Here is a 22,837-nt window from a genome sequence, read left to right as displayed (position 1 = left end):
TGATGATGGCCCTTCTGACCAGTGTGAAGTGACATCTCATTGTAGTTTTGACTTACATTTCTCTAGTGCTGAATATGCTGAATATCTTTTCATGTGTTTATCAGCTATCTGTATGTCGTCTTTGGAGAAATGTTAAGTTATATCTTATATGTCTTTTAAGTATAGAAGAAATAGGTGGGGGAGTAGTTAAAGGGGTGATGATAGGTGATAGAATAAGGGCCCGGCACAGGACCTTACCCTAATTCTTCCATACTCAATCCTTCTAGACATCTGACAGTTGATGAGTGAGCAGGAACCTCTATGTGTGGGAGAACCATACAAAAGGGAGGGTCAAGCATGCAAACCAGTGGACACTGCTCAGGTCAACTGACTGTATCCTGCAGGTAAATCACGCATGCAGGAGGTGGGAGTTGGAGTGATGGTTAACAAATATAAGGTCACCTGGAAAATTCTAGTTATATATCATAGCTATAAAGCAAAGATGAATTTTCCAAAGGGCACAATGAAAAGCACAAACTAAATGCTTTATTTAGTTACGAATCATAACCATAGCCACAAAACTGGGTTCCTCATGTAACTCTCTGTTATTTGCGTGATTGCCAAAACCGCAGCATGGGCATGAACACTCCTAGTGGATTTAACTACTTATCATAGAATTTATCCCAAGGAGGTAGCTTGATGTAATAGAAAGAAGCATCAATTGGTATTCAAAGAGAAGAAAGGGCTTGGAGAAGAGAGGAGCAGGGAAAGCAAGATGGAAGGAAGGATGGAAGGAAGGCAGGCGGGTAAGAGGAGGTAGGTGATGGATATTAAGACTGAATACTTAAATCCAAACTCTGACTCTCTAGTTAGGTGCACTTTTTTTTTTGCCATGCTACATGGCTTGTAGGATTTAATTTCTCTGACCAGAAATTGAACTCATGCCCACTGCAGTGGAAGCACAGAATCTTAACCACTGGACCACCAGGGAAATCCCCGGTTAGGTGAACTTTGACAAGTTATTGAACCTCTCTGAACCATATTCTTTTCATCTGGACATGGTGATTTACCTTTCACAGTGACTGTGAGAATTAAAAATTACTTTTATAAAGTAGTTAGTTTTCTAACATGGCTGGTACACAAGTCCTTACTAGCTCATTGACAGTAATTTTTGTATTTAGGTAAATGGTGATGCTGCTACCACGTAGCAACATCACCAACTTGTATGTAGCACTATTTTGCACACTATTCATTTTTTAAAAACTATTTGTATTTTTGGCTGTGCTGAGTCTTTTCTCTAGTTGCGGCGAGTGGAGGCCACTCCCTAGCTGTGGTGTGTGGGCGTCTCATTGCGGTGGCTTCTCTTGTTGTGGAGCATGGCCAGGGCACGCGGACTTCAGCAGTTGTGTCTCCTGGGCTCAGAGCATAGGCTGAATAGGTGTGGCACACGGGCCTTGTTGCTTTGTGACATGTGGGATCTTCCCAGAACAGGGATTGAACCCGTGTCTCCTGCACTGGCAGGCGGATTCTTTACCACTGAGCCACGGGGGAAGCCCCTACATTATTCTTAAACGGTTGCATGCAGCAAACTACCCGCACCATGATGGATTTGGAAAGAAATTTAGCACTTTGAAAAATAAGTAATATACTGGAAAAAAATGCATGCTTCTCAAATGTTCTGTTGGATACAACTATGTCTCAGAAAATCTAAATGAAAACACTAGCACCTCTACCTGTATCTGAAGGAAGTTAACAGGCCTCAAACCTGACCACCATTTAAATTGCGACATGCACCTAAAGCCACCATGCTTTCTTCCGTATTTCCTTTGGAATGAAGGTGCTTTTGGAGTTATAACCGGAAGGGACTTTCTCTCAGATGGTGTCAGACATGGCGGGAATAAAGATTAAGGAACAATACTCACAGATAGGATCTGGTCTCCTCTCTGGAGCTCCCCACTCAGGTCTGCTGGTCCACCAGCCAGAATGAAGGAGACAAAAATACCTTCTCCATCTTCTCCGCCCACGATGTTGAAGCCCAGGCCAGTGGAACCTTTATGCAGGACCACCTTGCGGGGCTCCCTGCAGAAGCAAGTGGAGAATCACATCATAGGGTGGCCCAGTCAAGATTTACATCGTTTTTTACTTACCAACTATGAAAAGGGCTTCTCCAATTGTGATAAATTTGCATGTCAAAAAGATGTGAAAATCAGGGCAGATGTCTGAATGCCTCACTGTAACAAATGCCAATATACCATGCAAATTTATCCCTTAATTCCCAAACATTTCCTTAAACTAGCTTTACTTCCAATTTTCCTTTGCTTATAACATCTGTTCTTGTACTGAGACTACTACAGCAGTATTCAACAGGATGGATGTATCCAAAAAGAGGAAGAGAATTTGGGGGACAAGAGACTAGACTGAATAGGCCAGATGATGAACTATATTACATGACAGCCTGTGGGCTTGTTTTTTGTTTAATTAAAATTTACTCTGGAGGCAGTGGGGACTCACTGGAAGATTTTTGAGGCATGCATAATATTTAAATCAATTTTAGGAAGATTACAAATGACCATATGTAGGATTGATGAGAGTTGGAAGCACAGATATGATGGGAGACAGGAAAACTACTGAGGATGTTGACCAAGTAATCCAGGTTTAAGGAAGTGACATCCTGCCCAAGAGGGATGGCAGTGATAATGAAAAGAAAGGGCAACATGAAAGAAGTAATTTGAAAAACCACTACAATATTGTAATTAGCCTCCAATTAAAATAAATTAATTTAAAATTAAAAAAAAGAAAGGTAATTTGAAGGGAGGGACAGAGGTTGATTCAGGTATGGGAGGAGGAAGGAAGAACATATAAGTATTTGCAAAAATCGGAGCGTGTGGGTGGAAACCAGGGTATGAGCATGAGTATGATTTTGACATACTTAATTCCAGGTACTAGTGGGACATCCTTGTGGAGATGTGTGAAGCAGTTAGAGACAAAGGCTAGGAATTTAGATTCTCAGAGAGGACTGCAAAGGCATATTTGAGGGTCATCAGTAAGAGGATGAGAGATCAAATCTTAAGCAACAGTTCACTGAGATTGTTTAGAGGTTGAAAAATTATGAAACACAGAATTGCAAGGGTTCTAAGAGGGCATCTAGTCTAATTGTCTCTATCAGTAGTTTCAAAAAATGTATCCTGCAAGCCTCAGGTTTGACCAAGATTTTTTTAAAATATCACCTACCTTTCTCTTTCAAATATCTCAGTTCCAATTATGAAATGTTCCTCTTCTATTTTCCTATTCTTAATGATGTAAGAATGACAAAAAACCACCCAATATATTTTTATTTTTTAAAATTAATTTTTATTGGAGTATTGCTGCTTTACAATGTTGTGTGTGTTCCCGCTCTGCAATAAAGGGAATCAGTTATACATACATGTATTGTTGTAGTTCAGTGGCTAAGCCATGACCAATTCTTTGTGATTCCATGGGCTGCAGCAAGTCAGGCTTCCCTGTCCTTCACTATCTTCTGGAGTTTACTCCAACTCATGTCCATTGAATCAGTGATGTCATCCAGTCATCTCATCTTCTGCCACCCCCTTCTCCTCCTGCCCTCAATCTTTCCCAGTGAAGCAGCTCTTTGCATCAGCTGGTTAAGGTACTGGAGCTTCAGCGTTAGCATCAGTCCTTCCAATGAATATTCAGGGTTGATTTCCTTTAGGATTGACTGATTTGATCTTCTTGCTGTGCAAGGGACTCTCAAGAGTCTTCTCCAGCACCACAGTTTGAAAACATCAATTCTTGCATGCTCAGCCTTCTTTTCAGTCCAACTCTCACAGCCATACATAATTACTGGAAAAACCATAGCTTTGACTATACGGATTTTTGTCGGCAAAACAATGTCTCTGCTTTTTATTTATTTATTTTTTTTGGTTGGCATAAATTTCCTTTAATAATTTCTACATTTCCAATAGGATTTCATTTGAGGTTTAATGTATATGCTGTTTAGGTTTTTCATAGCTTTTCTTCCAAAGAGCAAGTGTCTTTTAATTTTGTGTCTTCAGTCACTGCCTGCAGTGATTTTGGAGTCCAGGAAAATAAAGACTGTCACTGTTTCCACTTTTTCTCATCTATTGGCTATGAGATGAAAGGACTGGATTCCATGATCTTTGTTTTTTCCAATGTTGAGTTTTAAGTCAGCTTTTTCACTCTCCTCTTTCACCCTCATCAAGAGGATCTTTAATTCCTCTTTGTATATGCATTTCCACTCTTTTTTAGATATCCTCCCACTGAGGTCACCACAGAGCATTGAGTAGAGTTTCCTGTGCTACATGGTAGGTTTTTAATTAGTTATCTGTTTTTAAATAGTAGTGATTTCATGTCAATCCCAGTCTCACAATTTATCCCAACTCTCCCCCACCTTGGTAACCTAAGTTTGTTTTGTCAATCTATGATGCTATTTTTGCTTTGCAAATAAGTTCATCTGTACCATTTTTTTAGATTCTACATATAAGCAATATTATATGATATTTAGGTCATCATAATAATGACTACACAGACTTTTTTATTTGCTATCACATTTCCTTGCATAAAGAGATGCATTGTATCTATATTTACCCTTATTTGAGGAAAGGTGTACAATGCATGCTAGAGTTTGGACTATAAGTAATATGTAACAATGCTGTGTATTAAGAGGTGACTTGAGAAACCTGTATGCAGGTCAGGAAGCAGCAGTTAGAACTGGGCATGGAACAAGAGACTGGTTCCAAATAGGAAAAGGAGTACGTCAAGGCTGTATATTGTCACCCTGCTTATTAACTTATATGCAGAGTACATCATGAGAAATGCTGGGCTGGAAGAAGCACAAGCTGGAATCAAGATTACTGGGAGAAAAATCAATAACCTCAGAAATGCAGATGACACCACCCTCATGGCAGAAAGTGAAGAGGAACTTAAGAAGCCTCTTGATGAAAGTGAAAGAGCAGAGTGAAACAGTTGGCTTAAAGCTCAACATTCAGAAAACTAAGATCATGGCATCTGGTCCCATCACTTCAGGGGAAATAGATGGGGAAACAGGGGAAACAGTGTCAGACTTTTTTTGGGGGGCTCCAAAATCACTGCAGATGGTGATTGCAGCCATGAAATTAAAAGACGCTTACTCCTTGGAAGGAAAGTTATGACCAACCTAGACAGCATATTAAAAAGCAGAGATGTTACTTTGCCAACAAAGGTCTGTCTAGTCAAGGCTATGGTTTTTCCAGTGGTCATGTATGGATGTGAGAGTTGGACTGTGAAGAAAGCTGAGCACCGAAGAATTGATGCTTTTGAACTGTGGTGTTGGAGAAGACTCTTGAGAGTCCCTTGGACTGCAAGGAGATGCAACCAGTCCATCCTAAAGGAGATCAGTCCTGGGTGTTCATTGGAAGGACTGATGCTGAAGCTGAAACTCCAATACTTTGGCCACCTGATGCGAAGAGTTGACTCATTGGGAAAGACCCTGATGCTGGGAGGGATTGGGGGCAGGAGGAGAAGGGGATGACAGAGGATGAGATGGCTGGATGGCATCACCGACTCGATGGGCATGAGTTTGAGTAAACTTCAGGAGTTGGTGATGGACAGGGAGGCCTGCCGTGCCGTGATTCATGGGATCGCAAAGAGTCGGACACGACTGAGCAACTGAACTGAACTGAACTGACATAGAATCAGTTCATTCTGATGGGGCTAGACTACTTATACAGAATACATGCAATAAATTAGTTTGTTATAGGTTATGTTAGAAAGCAGTAAATCTTTTGGGAGAAAGAAAAAGTGGAGGAGTGCAAGGAGAGGTGCTTGCAGGGATGAGCTTGGGCAGGATTTACTGAAAAGGTGAGAGTTGAGGAAAGACTGAAGAGGTGAGGATTCTCATCATGCTATCTAAAGGAGACATTCCAGCTAGAAGGGACAGAAGCCCTAATATGGGAAGGTGCCTAGTGTTGTCAAGGAAAAGCTAGGAGGCCATTGTGACTAAATGAGCGAACAAGGGGAGGAGAATGGTTAAAGATGACGTCAGTGTACTAGTTTTCTCTTGATGAGCAACAAATTGCCACAAACTTAGTGGTGACAAATTACCACAAACAACCCACTATTATCTCTTTTGTAGGTCAGAAGTCTGGGTGGCCTTGTCTAGGTTGTCTGCCTAGGATTTCATAAGGTTTTTATCAAGGTGTCAGCCAGGACACACTTTATTGGAGTGCTCTGGGGAAAAAGCCAGATCCATATTCAAGTTAGGTTGTTGGCAGAATTCAGTATCTTGTACTTGTAGGACTGGTTTATATATATTGGCTTGGCCAGAAGAGTTTGTTTAGTGTTTTATGTAAGATCTTATGGAAAAAACCCAAATGAACCTTTTTTTGGCCAACTCAGTATTTTATTATAAGGAATTGACTGATGGAGCCATGAATGATGAGAAGTTCCAGGGTCTACAGTCAGCAAGCTGGAGACCCCGGAGAGCTGATGGTATAACTGCTAGCTCAAGTCTGAGTCCAAAGTTAGGAGAAAAGCAATGTCCCAGATCAAAGGCAGAAAGAAAGAGCAAATTCTTTCTTACTTTGTCTTTGGTTTTATTCAGGCCTTCAGTGGGTTGGATGGGGCTACTCATGAGAGAGGAAAATCAGCTTTACCCAGTACACTGACACAAATGATAGTCTCATCCAGAAACATCCTCACAGACACACCCTGAATATGGTTTAATTATCTGGGCACCCTATGACCCAGTCAAGTTGACATACAAACTTAGCCATAAAAGACTGAGGTCTTGTTTCCTTGCTGGGTGTGAGTTGGGAGTCTCTCTCAGCTTCTAGAGGCCACCCCCTTTCCTTCTCATGTGGTCCTCTCTAAACTTCAAGTCAGAAATGGTACACTGATCCTTTCCTTTTTTGGAAGCTCTCTGGCTTGTTCTTCTGCCACTGGCTGGATTTAACTCTCTGCTTTTCCAAGGTCTGTGTGATTAGGTTTGAAGCACCCAGATGATTCTTCACTTTAAGATCAACTGCTTAGTAACCTCAGTTACATTTGCAAACTCCCTTTTCCATGTAAGGTAACTTAACTGTGGGAGCAACACCAGAAGGTGGAGATCATGGAACCATTTCAGAATTTTGACTCCCACAGGCAGATAGGCAACAGGGGATAAATCCTGAAGGGTTCCATAGACCATTTTAAAACTTTGATTTTTACTCTGAGAGAAACAGGGACCTCCTGGGAAAAATTACCTGATCTGATTTACATTTTAAATGATTACCTTGGTATAAAGTAGATATGAGGGGCAAAGATTAAAGAAGACCAGTTGGGTGGATTTTGCTATATTTAGGCAAAATATAACAGTGCCATGGACAAGAGTGGTATTAGAGGAGGTGGTAGACGGTGGGTTCATTTCCAATCTGTTTTCTTTTTCTGTTCAGATTGAGTAATTCCTGTTTTTCTATTTTCAGATTCACTGTTTATTTCTTCTGTTATGTTTATTCTGCTATCAAACCCGTCTAGTGAGTTTTAAAATTTTGGTTATTTTATTTTTAAAAAAGCTTTAACATTCTATTTGGTTTTTCTTTGTATCTTTTATTCCTTTGCTGATACTTTCTATTTCTAAGAAAAAATTGATTTCAAGTGTATTTGTAAATGCTCATTGAAGCATGATGGCTGCTTTAAAATCCTTGACAGAAAATTCCAACGTCTGTGTTATTAGTACGTTAATGTTGCTATCTTTTGTCTTTCCTCATTCAAGCTGAGGTTATCCTGGTTTTTGGTATAAGTGATCTTCTATTGTATACTAAACATTTTGGATGTTTTGTTGTGAGGCACTGGAATCTATCTCATTTTAGTCTTCTAGGTTGTAGATTCATTTAGCAGATCCAAGTGGGGTGGGTATTCAGCTCTCCACATGGCTCTGGTGACACCAGAGAGGAAAGTGGGGTACCAGTTTGCACTCTACTCATTCTACCTGCCTGACCCTTGGTGGGGGTAGAGGCTCAGGTGCTTTTGGACGCACTGACACCAAAGGTAGAGAGAAAGTGGCGTGTTGACCAGTGCCACCTTGAACCACCTTGTTTTGCCTCTGAGAGGGGCTAGAAGTTCAGCCCCCCTGCCCCCCATCGAGCCCCACGGACGCTACCCTGGTAGGTAAAGTGGTTTGCCAACAAGTGCTGCTTCATTCTGCCTCCTCCTGTCTATTGCCACTGCCCAGGGTAGAAGTTCAGCTCCTGGCAGGGCCCCGCCAATACCAGGAGTAGGGGAACAGAAAGCCAATCTCATTCCAGCTTGTTGCTGCTGGGTAAAGACGCAAGTTTCAGCTTCCCACTGAAAATGTAACATCAACTAATAACACCTCATACCATCTTATTCTGCTTTTTAGTTGCAGGATGGGAATGGAAGTTCAGCTCTTCTTTGGCCCCCTGACACCAACCCGGTGGAGGAAATGAAGGGCCATCTCATAATTGCGTATCCCAGATGTCTCTGGTGGGGCCAGAAGTCCAACTATCCACATGGTCTACTGGTACCACAATGGTGAGTGGACGACTTTTTCTTTGTTATCTGGCTAGAGTAGGACTCCACTGCCCAAAATTTCCCTGTTCTATTAGCCTACTCTTTCCCCAGTCCTTTGGTTACAGGGAGCAGGCTTTTCTTGAGACTTTTAAATCTATATGTAGTGGCAGTTTCAGGGTATAGCCTTCTCTGGCCCATCCTGGATATACGGGATGCAGAAAGAAAATCCAGATAACTCACATCACTGTCATTCCTCTTCCAGCTGGTCTGACATCTTTCCAACTTAAAAAAAAAATTATTTATTTATGGCAGTGCTGGGTCTCTGTTGCTGCGTGCAGGTTTTCTCTAGGCTGCAGCGAGCAGGGGCTATTCTTTCTTCATTGTAGTATGCAGGCTTCTCACGGTGGCGGTTTCCCTTGTTGCAGAGCAGGGGGAGCTCTGCAGCACATGGGCTCCAGGGCTCCAGGGCGTGTGGGCTCCAGGGCGCGGGGGCTCCAGGGCTCTAGGGCGCCTGAGCTCAGTAGTTGCAGTGTGCGGGCTCTGTAGCTGTGACGCAGGGGCTTAGTTGCTCCACAGCAGGTAGGATCTTCCAGCACCAGGGATGGAACCCATGTCCCCTGCATTGGCAGACGGATTCTTAACCACTGGACCACCAGGGAAGTCCTTTGTTCAGCTTTTTAGAGTGTTTTTATGTTTGTTTGTTTGATTATGTCTAAAGTTGTTTTTGCTTTTCTACATAAAAGGGAAAAATAGAGAGGAATGAGGATACTTTCCATTGGCTGATACCAGAAATCCAGGTTCTAGATATGTTTTTGAAGGTAGGGGTTAACAGGATTTTTGACAAAAAAGTTATTATAAAAAATATCTTTTTTCCTCCAGTATAAAACACATACTCTCAGTAGGATCAATGACATTCAAGCTATAGATAAACAGATAGCAGGAAGGAGGCTATTATGACTCTGTTTACCTAGATGCTAAAAGTTTTGCTTGATGCTTTCTGTGCATCATTCCATTTACTCCTCAAAACAATATAATGACGGAGGTATACTGATGTCTGCAACAACTTTGAAACTAATCCTAAAAGGAAGATGGATTGGTGACTGGATAGATTGAAGAGAAACTATAGCAAAATGTTGAAACCAGAATCTAGATGGCAAGTATATGGGTGTTCATTATAACATTCTTTAAATTTCTTTATGTTTGAAAAATTTTATAACAAAATATCGAGAAAAGTAGACAACCTGAAGAAGAAATTATTTTGACAACTCTCTAGTGTAGTTAAACAAGACTATTTGACCAACTTTTTACTGAGTTTAGTAAGTAGCAAAGGCAGAACTAAGACACAGATTTTCTAATTCAAAATCCCAGAGTCTAAAGTACAATATATTCCAGAGACTGTCAATTGACAAGTTGGAGGCTTAATATGAACCACAGTGTTATCAAATTTTTGAATTCGTTGCTCATGTTTAAAATTAGGAAAACTTGCATAAAATGTGGATTTATGGCTTTACATGGAAAAAAACCACCCCAGACATTCTATGAATACTGACAGTCTCATTGAATAGCGACAGTTGTCTAGAACATGGGCCACTTATGGGGAAGTGATCCTGTAGTTTGCCATCCATCCTCTAGTCTCATTTCTGCCTCACGTTCCTCAGACCAAAAAAGCTATAAGTTGCATCACATTTGCCCTTCTTGCAAAGTTAAGAGGAAAGTAAAGCATTTCTTGTACTCGTGGTTCTATCAAAAATGAGAAAATTTTACCATTGTGGAGGAAGCCTGATATTTTAATAGAGAACAAAATTCTTTTGGAACTAAGAATTATCCTTACATGTTTAATATGCAAAATCAGTCTCTGCAGAAAGAATATAGCCTTTAAGATTATAATGAAACATTAGACCCCATTACATATCTATGTAACTTACACAGGGGCATATTGTTAGTGACCTGTGTGCATAAAATATATCATTCGTGAGTGATGGTAGTTTTTATTTGTTTTCCTTGGACAAGTCTTTTAAACTAAGTTATTTGGAAATTTCTCAACTCTTGAGATTTAAATGTGTTTTTAAAAAGAGAATTTTGTATCACAGTAAATTAGGATGTTTATTTTAATAATAGGGAGAAATGCCAAAGAAATAAATCTGTAAAATTCTATGCAAATGAAATGTCCTAAGCATACTCCAAATGATTTACTTTTTCTAATTTAAAACTCTTATACTAATAACCCATTATATTATGTGGACAATTTTAAAGAGTTTTCATGTAAAAACAAAACAAACAAATATAATGACTGTATAACAAAATAGAAATAGACTCACAGACAAGGAGAGCACTCAAGTGGTTACCAGGAGGAAGAGGGAAACAGTGGAGTGGGGGCAAATAGGGATTAAGAGATACAAACTACTATGTATGAAACAAACAAGCTATGAGTATATATTGCACAAAACAGGAAATAGAGCCAATATTTTATTTTATTTTTTTAGAGCCAATATTTTATAAGAACTTTGTTGTTGTTCAGTTGCTAAGTTGTGTCTGACTTTGTGACCACATAAACTGCAGCATGCCAGCCTTCCCTGTCCTTCACTGTCTCCTGAGCATATTAAAAAGCAGAGACATTACTTTGCCAACAAAGGTCTGTCTAGTCAAGGCTATGGTTTTTCCAGTGGTCATGTATGGATGTGAGAGTTGGACTCTGAAGAAAGCTGAGCTCCAAAGAATTGATGCTTTTGAACTGTGGTGTTGGAGAAGACTCTTGAGAGTCCCTTGGACTGCAAGGAGATCCAACCAGTCCATCCTAAAGGAGATCAGTCCTGGGTGTTCATTGGAAGGACTGATGCTGAAGCTGAAACTCCAGTACTTTGGCCACCTCATGAGAAGAGCTGACTCATTGGGAAAGACCCTGATGCTGGGAGGGGTTGGGGGCAGGAGGAGTAGGGGATGACAGAGGATGAGATGGCTGGATGGCATCACCGACTCGATGGGCATGAGTTTGAGTAAACTCCGGGAGTTGGTGATGGACAGGGAGGCCTGTAATGCTGTGACTCATGGGGTCATGAAGAGTCGGACACGACTGAGTGACTGAACTGAACTGAACTGAGTTTGCTCAGACTCATGTCCATTGAGTCAGTGAAGCTATCCAGCCATCTTATCCTCTGTTGCCCCCTTCTCTTGCCCTCAATCTTTCCCAGCATCACGGTCTTTTCCAGTGAAGCAGCTCTTCACATCAGGTGGCCAAAGTATGGAACCTCAGCTTCAACATCAGTCCTTCCAATGAATATTCAGGGTTGATTTACTTTAGAATTGACTGCTTTGATCTCCTTGTAGTCCAAGGGACTCTCAAGAGTCTTCCCTAGCATCATATTTCAAAAGCATCAATTCTTTGTCACTCAACCTTCTTTATAGTCCTATTCTCATGTCCATACTATAGCTTTGACTATACAAAGCTTTGTTGGCAAAGTGATGTCTCTGTTTTTTAATACGCTGTCTAGGTTTGCCATAGCTTTTCTTCCAAAGAGCAAGTGTTTTTTATTTTGTGACCATGGTCACCTTATGTAGTAATTTTGGAGCCCAAGAAAATAAAATCTGTCACTGTTTCCACTTTTTCCCCAACTATTTGCCATGAAGTGATGGGACAGGATGTCATGATCTTCCTTTTATTAATGTTAAGTTTTAAGCCAGCTTTTCACTCTCTTCCACCTTCATCAAGAGGCTGTTTAGTTCCTCTCTGCTGTCTGTTATTAGAGTGTATCATCTGCATATCTGAGGTTGTTGATATTTCTCCCAGAAATCTTGATTCCAGCTTGTCATCCAGCCTGGAATGTGCATGATGTATTCTGCATGTAAGTTAAATAAGTGGGCTGATAACATACAGCCTTGACATACTCCTTTCACAATTTTGAACCAGTCTGTTGTTCCATGTCCGGTTCTAACTGTTACTTCTTGTCCTGCATATAGGTTTCTCAGGAGGCAGATAAGGTGGTCTGATATTCCCATCTCTTTAAGAATTTTCCACAGTTTGTTGGGATCTACACAATCAAAGGTTTTAGCCTATTCAATGAAGCAGAAGTAGATGCTTTTAAAACTTCCCTTGCTTTTTCTATGATCCAGTGGAGGTTGGCAATTTGATTGGTGGTTCCTCTGCTTTTTCTAAATCCAGCTTGTAAGTTCTCAGATCACATACTGCTCAAGCCTAACTTGAAGGATTTTGAACATAATCTTGCTAGTATGTGAAATGAGTGCAATTTTATGGTAACTTAAACATCCTTTGTCATTGCCTTTCTGTGAGATTGGAATGAAAACTGATCTTTTTTAGTCTTGTGGCCACTGCTAAGTTTTCCAAATTTGCTGGCATATTGAGTGCAGCACTTTCACAGCATCATCTTTTAGGATTTGAAATCGCTCAGCTAGAATTCCATCACCTCCACTAACTTGGTTCATGCTAATGCTTCCTAATGCCCACTTGACTTCACACTCCAGGATGTCTGGCTCTAGGTCAGTGACCATACCATCGTGATTATCTGGGTCATTAAGACCTTTTTTGTACAGTTTGTTCTGTGTATTCTTGCTATTTCTTCTTAATCTCTTTTTCGGTTAGGTCCTCGCCATTTCTGTCCTTTAGTGTGCCCGTCTTTGCATGAAATGTTTACTTGGTATCTCCAATTTTCTTGAAGAGATCTCTACTCTTTCCCATTCTATTTTTTCCCTCTATTTTTTTGTATTGTTCACTTAAGAAAACTTTCTTATCTCTTCTTGCTTTTCTCTGGAACTCTGCATTCAATTGGGTATATCTTCCTCTTTCTCCTTTGTGTTTTGCGTCTCTTCTTTTCTCAGCTATTTGTAAGGCCTCCTCAGACCTTGTTGCATTTTGCCTTGTTGCATTTCCTCTTCTTGGGGCTGGTGTTGATCACAGCCTTCTGTACAATGTCATGAACCTCCATCCATAGTTCATCAGGCACTCTGTCTATCAGATCTAATCCCTTGAATCTATTTGTCACTTCCACTGTATAATCATAAGGGGTTTGATTTAGGCCATACCTAAATGGCCTAATAGTTTTCCCAACTTGCTTCAATTTGAGCCTGAATTTTGCAATAAGCAGCTGATGATCTGAGCCATAATCAACTCCTGGTCTTGTTTTTGCTGACTGGGTAGAGCTTCTCCATCTTTGGCTACAAACAGTATAATCAATCTGATTTCAGTATTGACCATTTGGTGATGTCTATGTGTAGAGCTGTCACTTGTGTTGTTGGAAGAGGGTATTTGCTATGACCAATTCATTCTCTTGGCAAAACTCTGTTAGCCTTTGCCCTGCTTCATTTTGTACTCCAAGGCCAAACTTGCCTGTTATTCCATGTATCTCTTCACTTCCTACTTTTGCATTTCAGTCCCCTATGATAAAAAGGACATCTTTTTTTTTGGTATTAGTTATGGAAGGTCTTGTAGGTCTTCATAGAATCATTCAGCTTCAGCTTCTTCGGGATTAGTGTTTGGGGCATAGATTTGGATTACTGTGATATTGAACGGTTTGCCTTAGAAACGAACCGAGATCATTCTGTCATTTTTGAGACTGCACCCAAGTACTGGACTCTTTTGTTGACTATGAGAGCTACTCCATTTCTTCTAAGGGATTCTTGCCCACTGTAGTAGTTATAATGGTCATCTGAGTTAAATTTGCCTATTCCGGTTCATTTTACTTAACTGATTCCTAAAAGAGCTTTAAATGGAGTATAATCTATAAAAACACCAGATCACTATGTTGTACATGTGATACAAATATTATAAATAAACTACACTTAAAAAATAAAAAGTAGGGTGTTTCAATGCATATTTTCCCTTTGAGAGGATTAAAACCCTGTGAAAAATTAGAAGTTCTATTTTTTAAAACTTCATTTTTATTTTATATTGGAGTATAGTTGATTTACAATGCTTTGTTAGTTACATGTGTACACATATAGTATAAATGATTCAGTTATACATATATCCATTCTTTTGAAGATGCTTTTCTCATATATTTTTACAGGGTCTTGAGTTCCTCACGCTATATAGTAGGTCCTTATTGGTTATCTATATAGAGTACTATGAAAAATTCTATTTTTTGATGCTTTGGTAAGTCAACTAGTTTGCATTAGTTGCTAAGATAGTTTATTGTTCACACAGCTAGTAAATATCAGGGCTAGTCTTGTTTTTTTTTTAGACACATCTTCTTCCTCTAGTTTTATTGAGGTATAATTGGCATATAATACTGTATAAGCTTAAGGTGTACAGTACAGTGATTTGACTAATATACATCATGACATGATGATCATAATAAGTTTAGTAAACATCCATCATCTCATAAAAAATTAAGGACGTACATTTTTTTCCTTGTAATGAAAACTCTTAGGATTCAGGCTCTTAACATCTTTCACATATAACATACAACAGGGTTAATATACTTATCATGTTGTACATTAGACCCCTAGTACTTATTTATTTTATAACTGAAAGTTTGTACTTTTTGACTGTCCTCATCGAATATTCCCTCCTTCCCACCCTGTGCCTCTGATAACCACAAATCCGATCTATTGTTTTTTTAATAGTGAGAGAATTTTTAAGAGCAGTTTTGTTGTTGCTGTTTAATCGCTAAGTCACATCTGACTCTTTGCAATCCCATGGACTGTAGCCCGCCAGGCTCCTCGGTCCAAGAGCAGTTTTGGTTCAAATAAAATGCAGAGGAAGGTACAGATTTCCCATTAACATCCCGCCCCCACCCAGGCATAGCCTTCCTCGCTCTCAATATCCCCCACCAGAGTGCTACCCTGGTTACAATGGACAAACCTACACTGACCCGTCGTTATCACCCAAAGTCCACAGTTTACATTAGTGCTCACCACGCTAGCTGTTGTCCATGCTGTGGCTTTGCACAGAGGGTATAATGTCATGTATCCATCATCACAGTATCACACAAAGGTAGTTTCACCGCCCTTAAACCCCCTGTGTTCCACCTATTCATCCCACTCTCCACACAACCCCTGGCAATACGAAACTTTGTACTGTCTCCATAGTTTTGCCTTTTCCAGAATCATATGGTTGGAATCCTACAGCATGAGGCCTTTCAGATTGGCTTCTTTCACTTGGTAATATGTGTTAAGATTGCTCCATGTCTTTCCATGGCCTGATAGCTCATTTGTTTGGAGTGCTAAGTCATAGTCCAGGGTCTGGGTATACCTGTTGATTTATTCATTCATCTACTGAAGGACACGCTGGTTGCTTCCAAGTTTTGGCAGTTGTAAACAGAGCCACTATAAACACCTATGTGAAGGCTTTTGTGTGAACATAAATTTTCAATTCATTTGGGTAAATACTGGAAGTGTGATTGCTGGATCTTATGGTAAAAGTAGTAAGAGACTGCCAACCTGCCTTCCTCGGTGGCTGTTTGCACTCCTACCAACAATGAATGAGAGGTCTTTACCAGCGTTTGGTGTTGACAGAGTTCTAGATTTTTGCCATTCTAATATGTATGTAGTGCTATCTCACTGTTTCGACAGAGCCAGTCTCTTTACTGTAAGTATTTTGTCCATGAAATGGAGAAATACTGTAAACAATGAAAATTTAAAACACTGAGCTAAAATATACTTTGTATAAGCCAGAGGAAGACCTCAATTTTAAAAAGGCATCACAAAACATTTACAGAATATAGTTTCCATAATTGCTGACTCTCAAAGTTTCACTTTAACTGCCCTTGGCTTCTATCATTTGAACCAAAACTTCAGCACTTCATTCTATGTTGCCTAGTACTCTTTTCTCTCTGAACATCAAGGTATCCCCTCAACCTCTCTTTTGTCTCTAGTTCAGGCCTAGACTTTTAGGACAGTTTCCTAATTTGAAGATTCTTTGAGTCCAGTTTCAATGTCCCAAACATACTCTTTCCACTAGAATGACACCTGATCCTCTTAGTTCCCTGCTTAATTGGCACCAGCCATCCTGGGTTCCATATCATATCAAACTCTTGTGCTTCTTTGAGTTGGACATGTTGCTTCATCTGTCCACTCCTTGGCTCAGGCTGTCTTAAAACTCAGTTCAAACTGTCTTACTCTTCAGGTTCAGGAGATCACTTGGTCCACACTGTGTCTGGTCCACATATTTCTATAGTAGCATTCATCACATTGCACAAGGATTACTCATAGATTCATCTACCTTAGCAGACTGTCAGGCACCAGCAATTATCCAGCAGGGTAATATGCCTGACAACCAGGAACTCAGGAAATCGCTGTTGAATCAATGAATCAACTCTTACAGTGATTTAGATCTCCCTTTACCCTCTGCTTCAAACTATAATTATTTTCACAAATATCTATTCTTTTTGGTAGATTTTATTCAGGGATAGAAAAATCTAAAGGCCACATTGAAAGAACAGATAACAGAAATGAGTGAAGCAGGCTGAGTTGGGATTGTAACAGACCAAGGATATGTTCTCTCTCAGGGGGTTTCTGCTCAACCTTGGACAGTTGCTCAAGCAGGAATACTGGCTAGCATGGCCACATTCTCCAATTTCTAAAGATGAGAATCTAGATTTTATGTGAACTTTTCAGAATTTTAAGCTGACAGTCATAAATAAAAGTATGCTGCAAGTCACACACGCATGTCTATGTTTTGGATCCAGTTATGGGCTGCCAGTGAGACTCTGCCCTGCACCTAGTTTTTCAGGACGTTCAGTGTCCGCTCCACATTTGTCTACTCCGTGATGCTCAGAGTCGTACCTGGCTCATGGCAATTCTCTGTAACTTCAAGTTGATTTAATATTCCATACTCAGTTCCACCTCTGTCCTTCCAAGTTCCCTCATTCTCAGATATCCTGTTCTTTTATTTTTTTCCCTTTTTAAAACGATGTATTTTTTTGACTGTGCAGGTCTTTGTTGCTGCATGTGGGCTGTCTCTAGCTGTAGTGAGCGGGGGCTACTTTATAGTTGCAGTGCTCAGATTTCTCCTGTTTGGTTTTTTCTTTTTTTTCATTTATTTATATTAGTTGGGGTCTAATTACTTCACAATATTGCAGTGGCTTCTCTCGTTGCGGAGCCTGGGCTCTAGGCGCGCAGGCTGCAGTAGTTGCAGCTTACGGGCTCTAGAGGGAGGGCTCATTAGTTGTGGCACATGGGCCCAGCTGCCCCACGGCGTGTGGGATCTTCATAGACCAGGGATTGAACCTGTGTCCTTTGATTTACAAGGCAGATTCTTAACCACAGGACCATCAGGGAAGCCCTCTCTTTTGTTTTATTTTTCCTTTTATGTAAGACCTGCTCAAGGTTGACCTTCGTGATGGCCTGTCCCCAAACATTTTGAGCCACAGCTCTCATTTCTGCATGTCTATTGCCTATGCCAATGACTCTGGGTCTGATGAACATAACACCCTGCATTTCCGTGAACTTTTCCCTATGTGAGGGCATTGTGACATCCAGAGAGATTATAACCTATTGAAGGTGTGGTGTCATGGTTTATGCACGAGAAGAATGCACAAGAAACACTTGATGATTGAATAAATGAGCACATACCACCAGTTTATAAAAAAGTAGAGTACTTTTCATACTGAAGTGATTTGAGGTCTAATTTTCCTATCACTCATCATTCATTTTTTTTTCCCTATTACTCATCATTCAGAGTTTGGATTGTCTAGGGACCCATTTGTAGTCATTTTTCTACATTATTAAATGTGAACAGTGGAACAAAATCCTAACTCTTGTTCCTCATTCAGAATTGAGTTCAAGAGTCATGATCTGGAAATTGTCCTTGATACTCTCTTCCACCTCCTCAATCCGATGGGTGCCTCCCCTAGCATTTTCTCCACATATCTATAACAAAACTTACGACACCTGGTTGGCAAACTTACCTGCCTCTCCAGCTAGAATGATCAACTTGAAAGCGGGGAACATGTCATTTGATTTTTGTCCCCAGTATCTGGAACAGAGTAGGTACAGTCCACTTATGTCAGCTTTCATATTAGACTTTAAGTTGAATCTTAAAGTCAATCTAAAGAAGATGGAACCTGGTTACTCATAATATCTAGATCTATATATGTGTATCGGTGTGCTCAGACACTCAGTTCTGTCTGATTCTTTGTATCACGGTGGACTGCAGCACGCCAGGCTCCTCTGTCCATGGGGCTCTCCAGGCAAGAATACTGAAGCCGGTTGCCATTTCTTCCTCCAGGGGATCTTCCCCACCCAGGAATCTAACCTGTGTCTCTGACATTGGGTTGGCAGGCAGATTCTTTACCACTGGTGCCACCTGGGAAGCCTACACACACACACACACATACACATTTATATTTTAAAAAATCTTCTTTCCTGGAAAATCCTATAGGCAGAGAAGCCTGGCAGGCTACAGTCCATGGGGTTGCAGGAGTCAGACATGACTTAGGGACTAAACCTTCACCATCCACTTAAAAAATATATTTTATTCATGAATCCAAACTTTCAGTAAACAGCTAGGGGGTACTGACATTGAGTCAGGCATGTGAATACAAAGATTAAAGAGCCTGGGGTGGTAGGAGCCCCGTGTAAAGAAGCAGTTATAAGAGCCCAGGACCAGGACAAGTGCTCGGTCAGAGACATGTGCCCAAGAAGCCAGAGCAGCTGAGAGCAAAGAGCGACCAGTCTTTTTCTAAAAAGGTCTTTGTCTTTTTATCCATCACCTGGATGAATTACAATGACGTTCCCTTACGCAGTTTTACTTTTCTTTTAATGTGATGTAAAAAAGCCTTCATAATTATGAAAACATTAGGGTGTCGGGCACTTGGGGCGATGCCAACCCGACTTGCTCCCATCTCTGGTCGAGCAGCAGTGCATCGTGTTTAGCTGGAGTCTCAGAGGAAGCGCTCAGCCACTGGGATGTTTGCAGCAGAAGGAAGCAGGGTGCTGAGGGCTAGTTTTTTCTCCTCAAACCACATGGCCTAAGAAGGTTCTGGGTTTTTTTTTTTAAGTGACTATTTAAACCTGAAGGCTTTCTCGTGACTATCGGCGGGATATTCTTTGAACCTCTGAGGTGTGTGAAGTCACTTCAGTCAGCTCCCTAAACATCTACCACAGTGAGAGGCAGTGTGGTGTAGGGGGAAGTAAGCTATGACAAGGTTTTCAGGCATCTGTCTAAAATACGTATCTGGCCATGTTACTCTCTTGCTCAGAAACCTCCAAGGGTGCCTTCAGGATGAAGCCTAAACTCCTCAGTATGATATCCAAGTTCCCCATCATCTGACCTTCAATACCTAACAATCTGACCAGAATGCCTAACTTCACCGTGCTCCCTTGCACCCATGCTCCAGCCATACAAAACTGCCAACCATAGAGTTCTTCCTCCCACCAGGTTGCTCCATGTCTTATTATCTGTGCCCAGACTGTTCTCCTGTGCTGGGCTGTTCTCTTTGGCTAGAAAGATGCTTTCTCCTGCACCCTCATCTATGTGATGAACTTCTATTTGCTCTTCAAGACTGAGGCCTGGGCTGGTCTCCTATTTCCTTATTCACACTTGCCTCTAGAAAAACTGACCACGTCTCCATTTTTGAAATAACATTATATTTTTCATTGATCATCCCACTACTGTTACCTTTATGTTATGAAACTACTTTGTTTCCCTAACTGTTCTGTGAATCTGTATGGCTGTGAAGGATAAAGACAATGGTTTATTTGTTTTAGTAATGTTGGGAACTAATACGGGTTGAGCCCATAAGACACACACACACAGAACATGTTGCATGAATAAAGAAAAAAATAAATGAGGGGTAAGGCGAAATAATACTGAATTCTAGTTCCAACTCTCTAAGATTGTGGGAGAACTTGGACATGCCCTCTGTGGGGCATGTTCCTTGCTTGAATAATAACTTGGGAGGAAATAATATTTTTTTGTCAAGGGAGAGTGATTATATTAGACAATGAGCTAGAAACATCTAGAAATGAGAAAAGCATTATAGAAAATTATACATTGAAATTCTGTTTCCAGCCATTTGGCAGATTGTTGTTTAGTTGCTAAGTTGTGTCCTACTCTTATGACCCCATGGACTGTAGCCCGCCAGGCTCCTCTGTGCATGGGATTTCCCAGGCAATAATATTGGAGTGGGTAGCCATTTCCTTCTCCAGGGGATCTTTCCAACCCAGGGATTGAACCCACATCTCTTGTCTCCTGCATTGGCAGACAGATTCTTGAGTTGCTAAGTTTGCAAGTGAGAGAAATCCTTAGAGGCCAAAAATGAAGAGGACTGCAAATTTAGAGAAGAAGGCAACTGCCAAGACTAGCAGTGGATGCAGGTTTCTAGCGTCCGGAGTTGATCTCTGCTTTGAGAGTAAGCCTCTGTGGGCCTTGAGGGGGGTCAGAGACCCTTGCACAAAATCAGGACCCTGAAAGCCCACACCCTACGCAAAAGGATAAAGCACAGAATATTAGCTCCTCACCAATGTCAAGGATACATATCTGACCTGAACGTGGCTCAAAGACAAAAGGGCCAGTTTTCTCAAGGCATATTAATCAAGGCATGTTTGAATGTGGAAGAAGTTATATTTTAGGAGTAGAATTTACAAAACTTATTAAATTGGGAGAGAGAGGGAGAGTCTTCCTGCATGCTAAGAGAAGAAATTCTACAATGTAGCTCCAGGGTTATGGAGCGGAGGTGCCCTCTAGCCCTGGCTCCAGGTTGCTGATGTAAATGTGTAGGCTGGTAGTGGTAACCCACAGGACGGGCTCATCTGGCCATCCTAGCTCAATGGCAGCAGCCGTTAAGTCATCCAGCTGGCTGATTTCCTTCTCTGAGTTCAGGCTTCCTAAGCCACATGCTCATTAAAATATGTTCTTCTGTAGTGTTTTTCCTAACAGGAGTGAATGTGCTAAATAGCACAGTCTGGTATCTCGAGCAGATATATTTCTCATTGTAAATTCATAACTTGGCATCATGCATATAAGCTTGATCACCCCTGGATACGTTGACGGAAACTGAGTTTCAGAGCGTGTAGATGTCAGGCTCAGATTTAGTACTGTGATAATCCAATAAGGGGCTTCCCTCATGGCTCAGCTGGTAAAGAATCCGCCTGCAATGCGAGAGACTTTGGTTCGATCCCTGGGTTGAGAAGATCCCCTGAAGAAGGGAATGGCAACCCACTCCAGTATTCTGGCCTGGAGAATTCCATGGATTGTATAGCCTATGGGGTCACAAAGAGTTGGACACGACTGAGAGACTTTCACTTTATTAACCCAATAAGGGACAGTTAACCTCTGAGGTCATGCATAAAGAGCCAGCTAGTCTCCCCGAGTCCTTTCTTCTTTATTTCTCTATAAATACAACTGTATTCATGTGAGCAATGTTGTTAAGGAAAAAAGGATCAAAGGGACTTTTCAGCAGGATGGGAAGAAGTGTGTTAGTCTAGGTGTGAAAAGGGCGCATAGCAAAGGTGATGGATTGGAGATAACCCACAGAAAGCTTCAACGCTGCTTGTGGATTATGGCTGATGTCTCATATCTAAATGATCCAGTTCCCCAGAAGACTGTAGTGCAGTGTGTGCCTCATATTCAAATAGTTAGTTAATTTGGTCAGCTGGTCAAATAGTCAAGCAGATTACTGGACATCATATAGATACACAAAGATAAAGAAGTTTTGTTGAACTGCTACTATAAGGACATGATTTTATGATAAGGCATGAGAAATCTGACATTACAGAGGAGGATCTGTACTCTAGACTTTCTGCAGTGGAGGGTAGGCTGACTTCAGCAAAATAGTCACTGCACATATATTGAGTGTATACTAAATATACTGTGGCTGATACTGTGTAAGATAAAAAGAATTTTATTAGATGGTTAGAGTATGGTATACCATGATACTTGAAAAGATTATATAGGCTTGGGGATTGACAGATCTAGGCTTGAAGGCAGTCCTATTAATAATAGTTGATCACCTTGGTGGAGTTTTTTGTGGTCTTATTTTTTTCTTTAGCTGTCAATTGTGAAGAATGATATCTGTTTTATGGCATTTTAAGGATGAATTGAAATACATACTAGGATCACACAGCAAGTGCTCAGTAATTTTTCCCGGGGATTTACCATTTTTGGAAAACAAATAGGCATACATAAAATAAAAAATCAACAATGCAAGGCCACATATGTTAAGTACCAGCTGACTATTGTGGATGATGAGAAATCTCCTCATTAAAGAAAAATGATTAAGTCTTGGAGAAGACAGGCTATGAACTAGACCCTGATGGATGGGTTGAAACTAGTTAAGTGGAAAGGAAAGTAGATGGTATTTTAGTACACGGCATGAGCCCAGGAGCAGATACAAGATGTGTTTGGAGAATCGGAGTATCACAGCTTGAATGGGGTGTGGGATCTGTGTCAAGGAAAACC

The 22,837-nt window shown here is 40.7% G+C and overlaps 1 protein-coding gene across 5 annotated transcripts in view; it reads right to left on the bottom strand.

Annotated features, from left to right (window-relative positions):
* Positions 1-22,837, bottom strand: part of DLG2 (discs large MAGUK scaffold protein 2) — a 2,219,272-nt gene that overhangs the window by 415,647 nt on the left and 1,780,788 nt on the right. For all 5 annotated transcript variants that reach the window (XM_065936970.1, XM_065936964.1, XM_065936965.1 and 2 more), the window contains one exon: positions 1,902-2,058. In XM_065936970.1, coding sequence (XP_065793042.1) covers positions 1,902-2,058 — 157 coding nt within the window. The remainder of the gene's footprint in view (positions 1-1,901; positions 2,059-22,837) is intronic.

Source organism: Muntiacus reevesi, chromosome 5 (genome assembly GCF_963930625.1).
Source record: "Muntiacus reevesi chromosome 5, mMunRee1.1, whole genome shotgun sequence".
In the NCBI taxonomy this organism is placed as follows: domain Eukaryota; kingdom Metazoa; phylum Chordata; class Mammalia; order Artiodactyla; family Cervidae; genus Muntiacus; species Muntiacus reevesi.
This window is presented reverse-complemented; position numbering and strand designations above follow the sequence as displayed.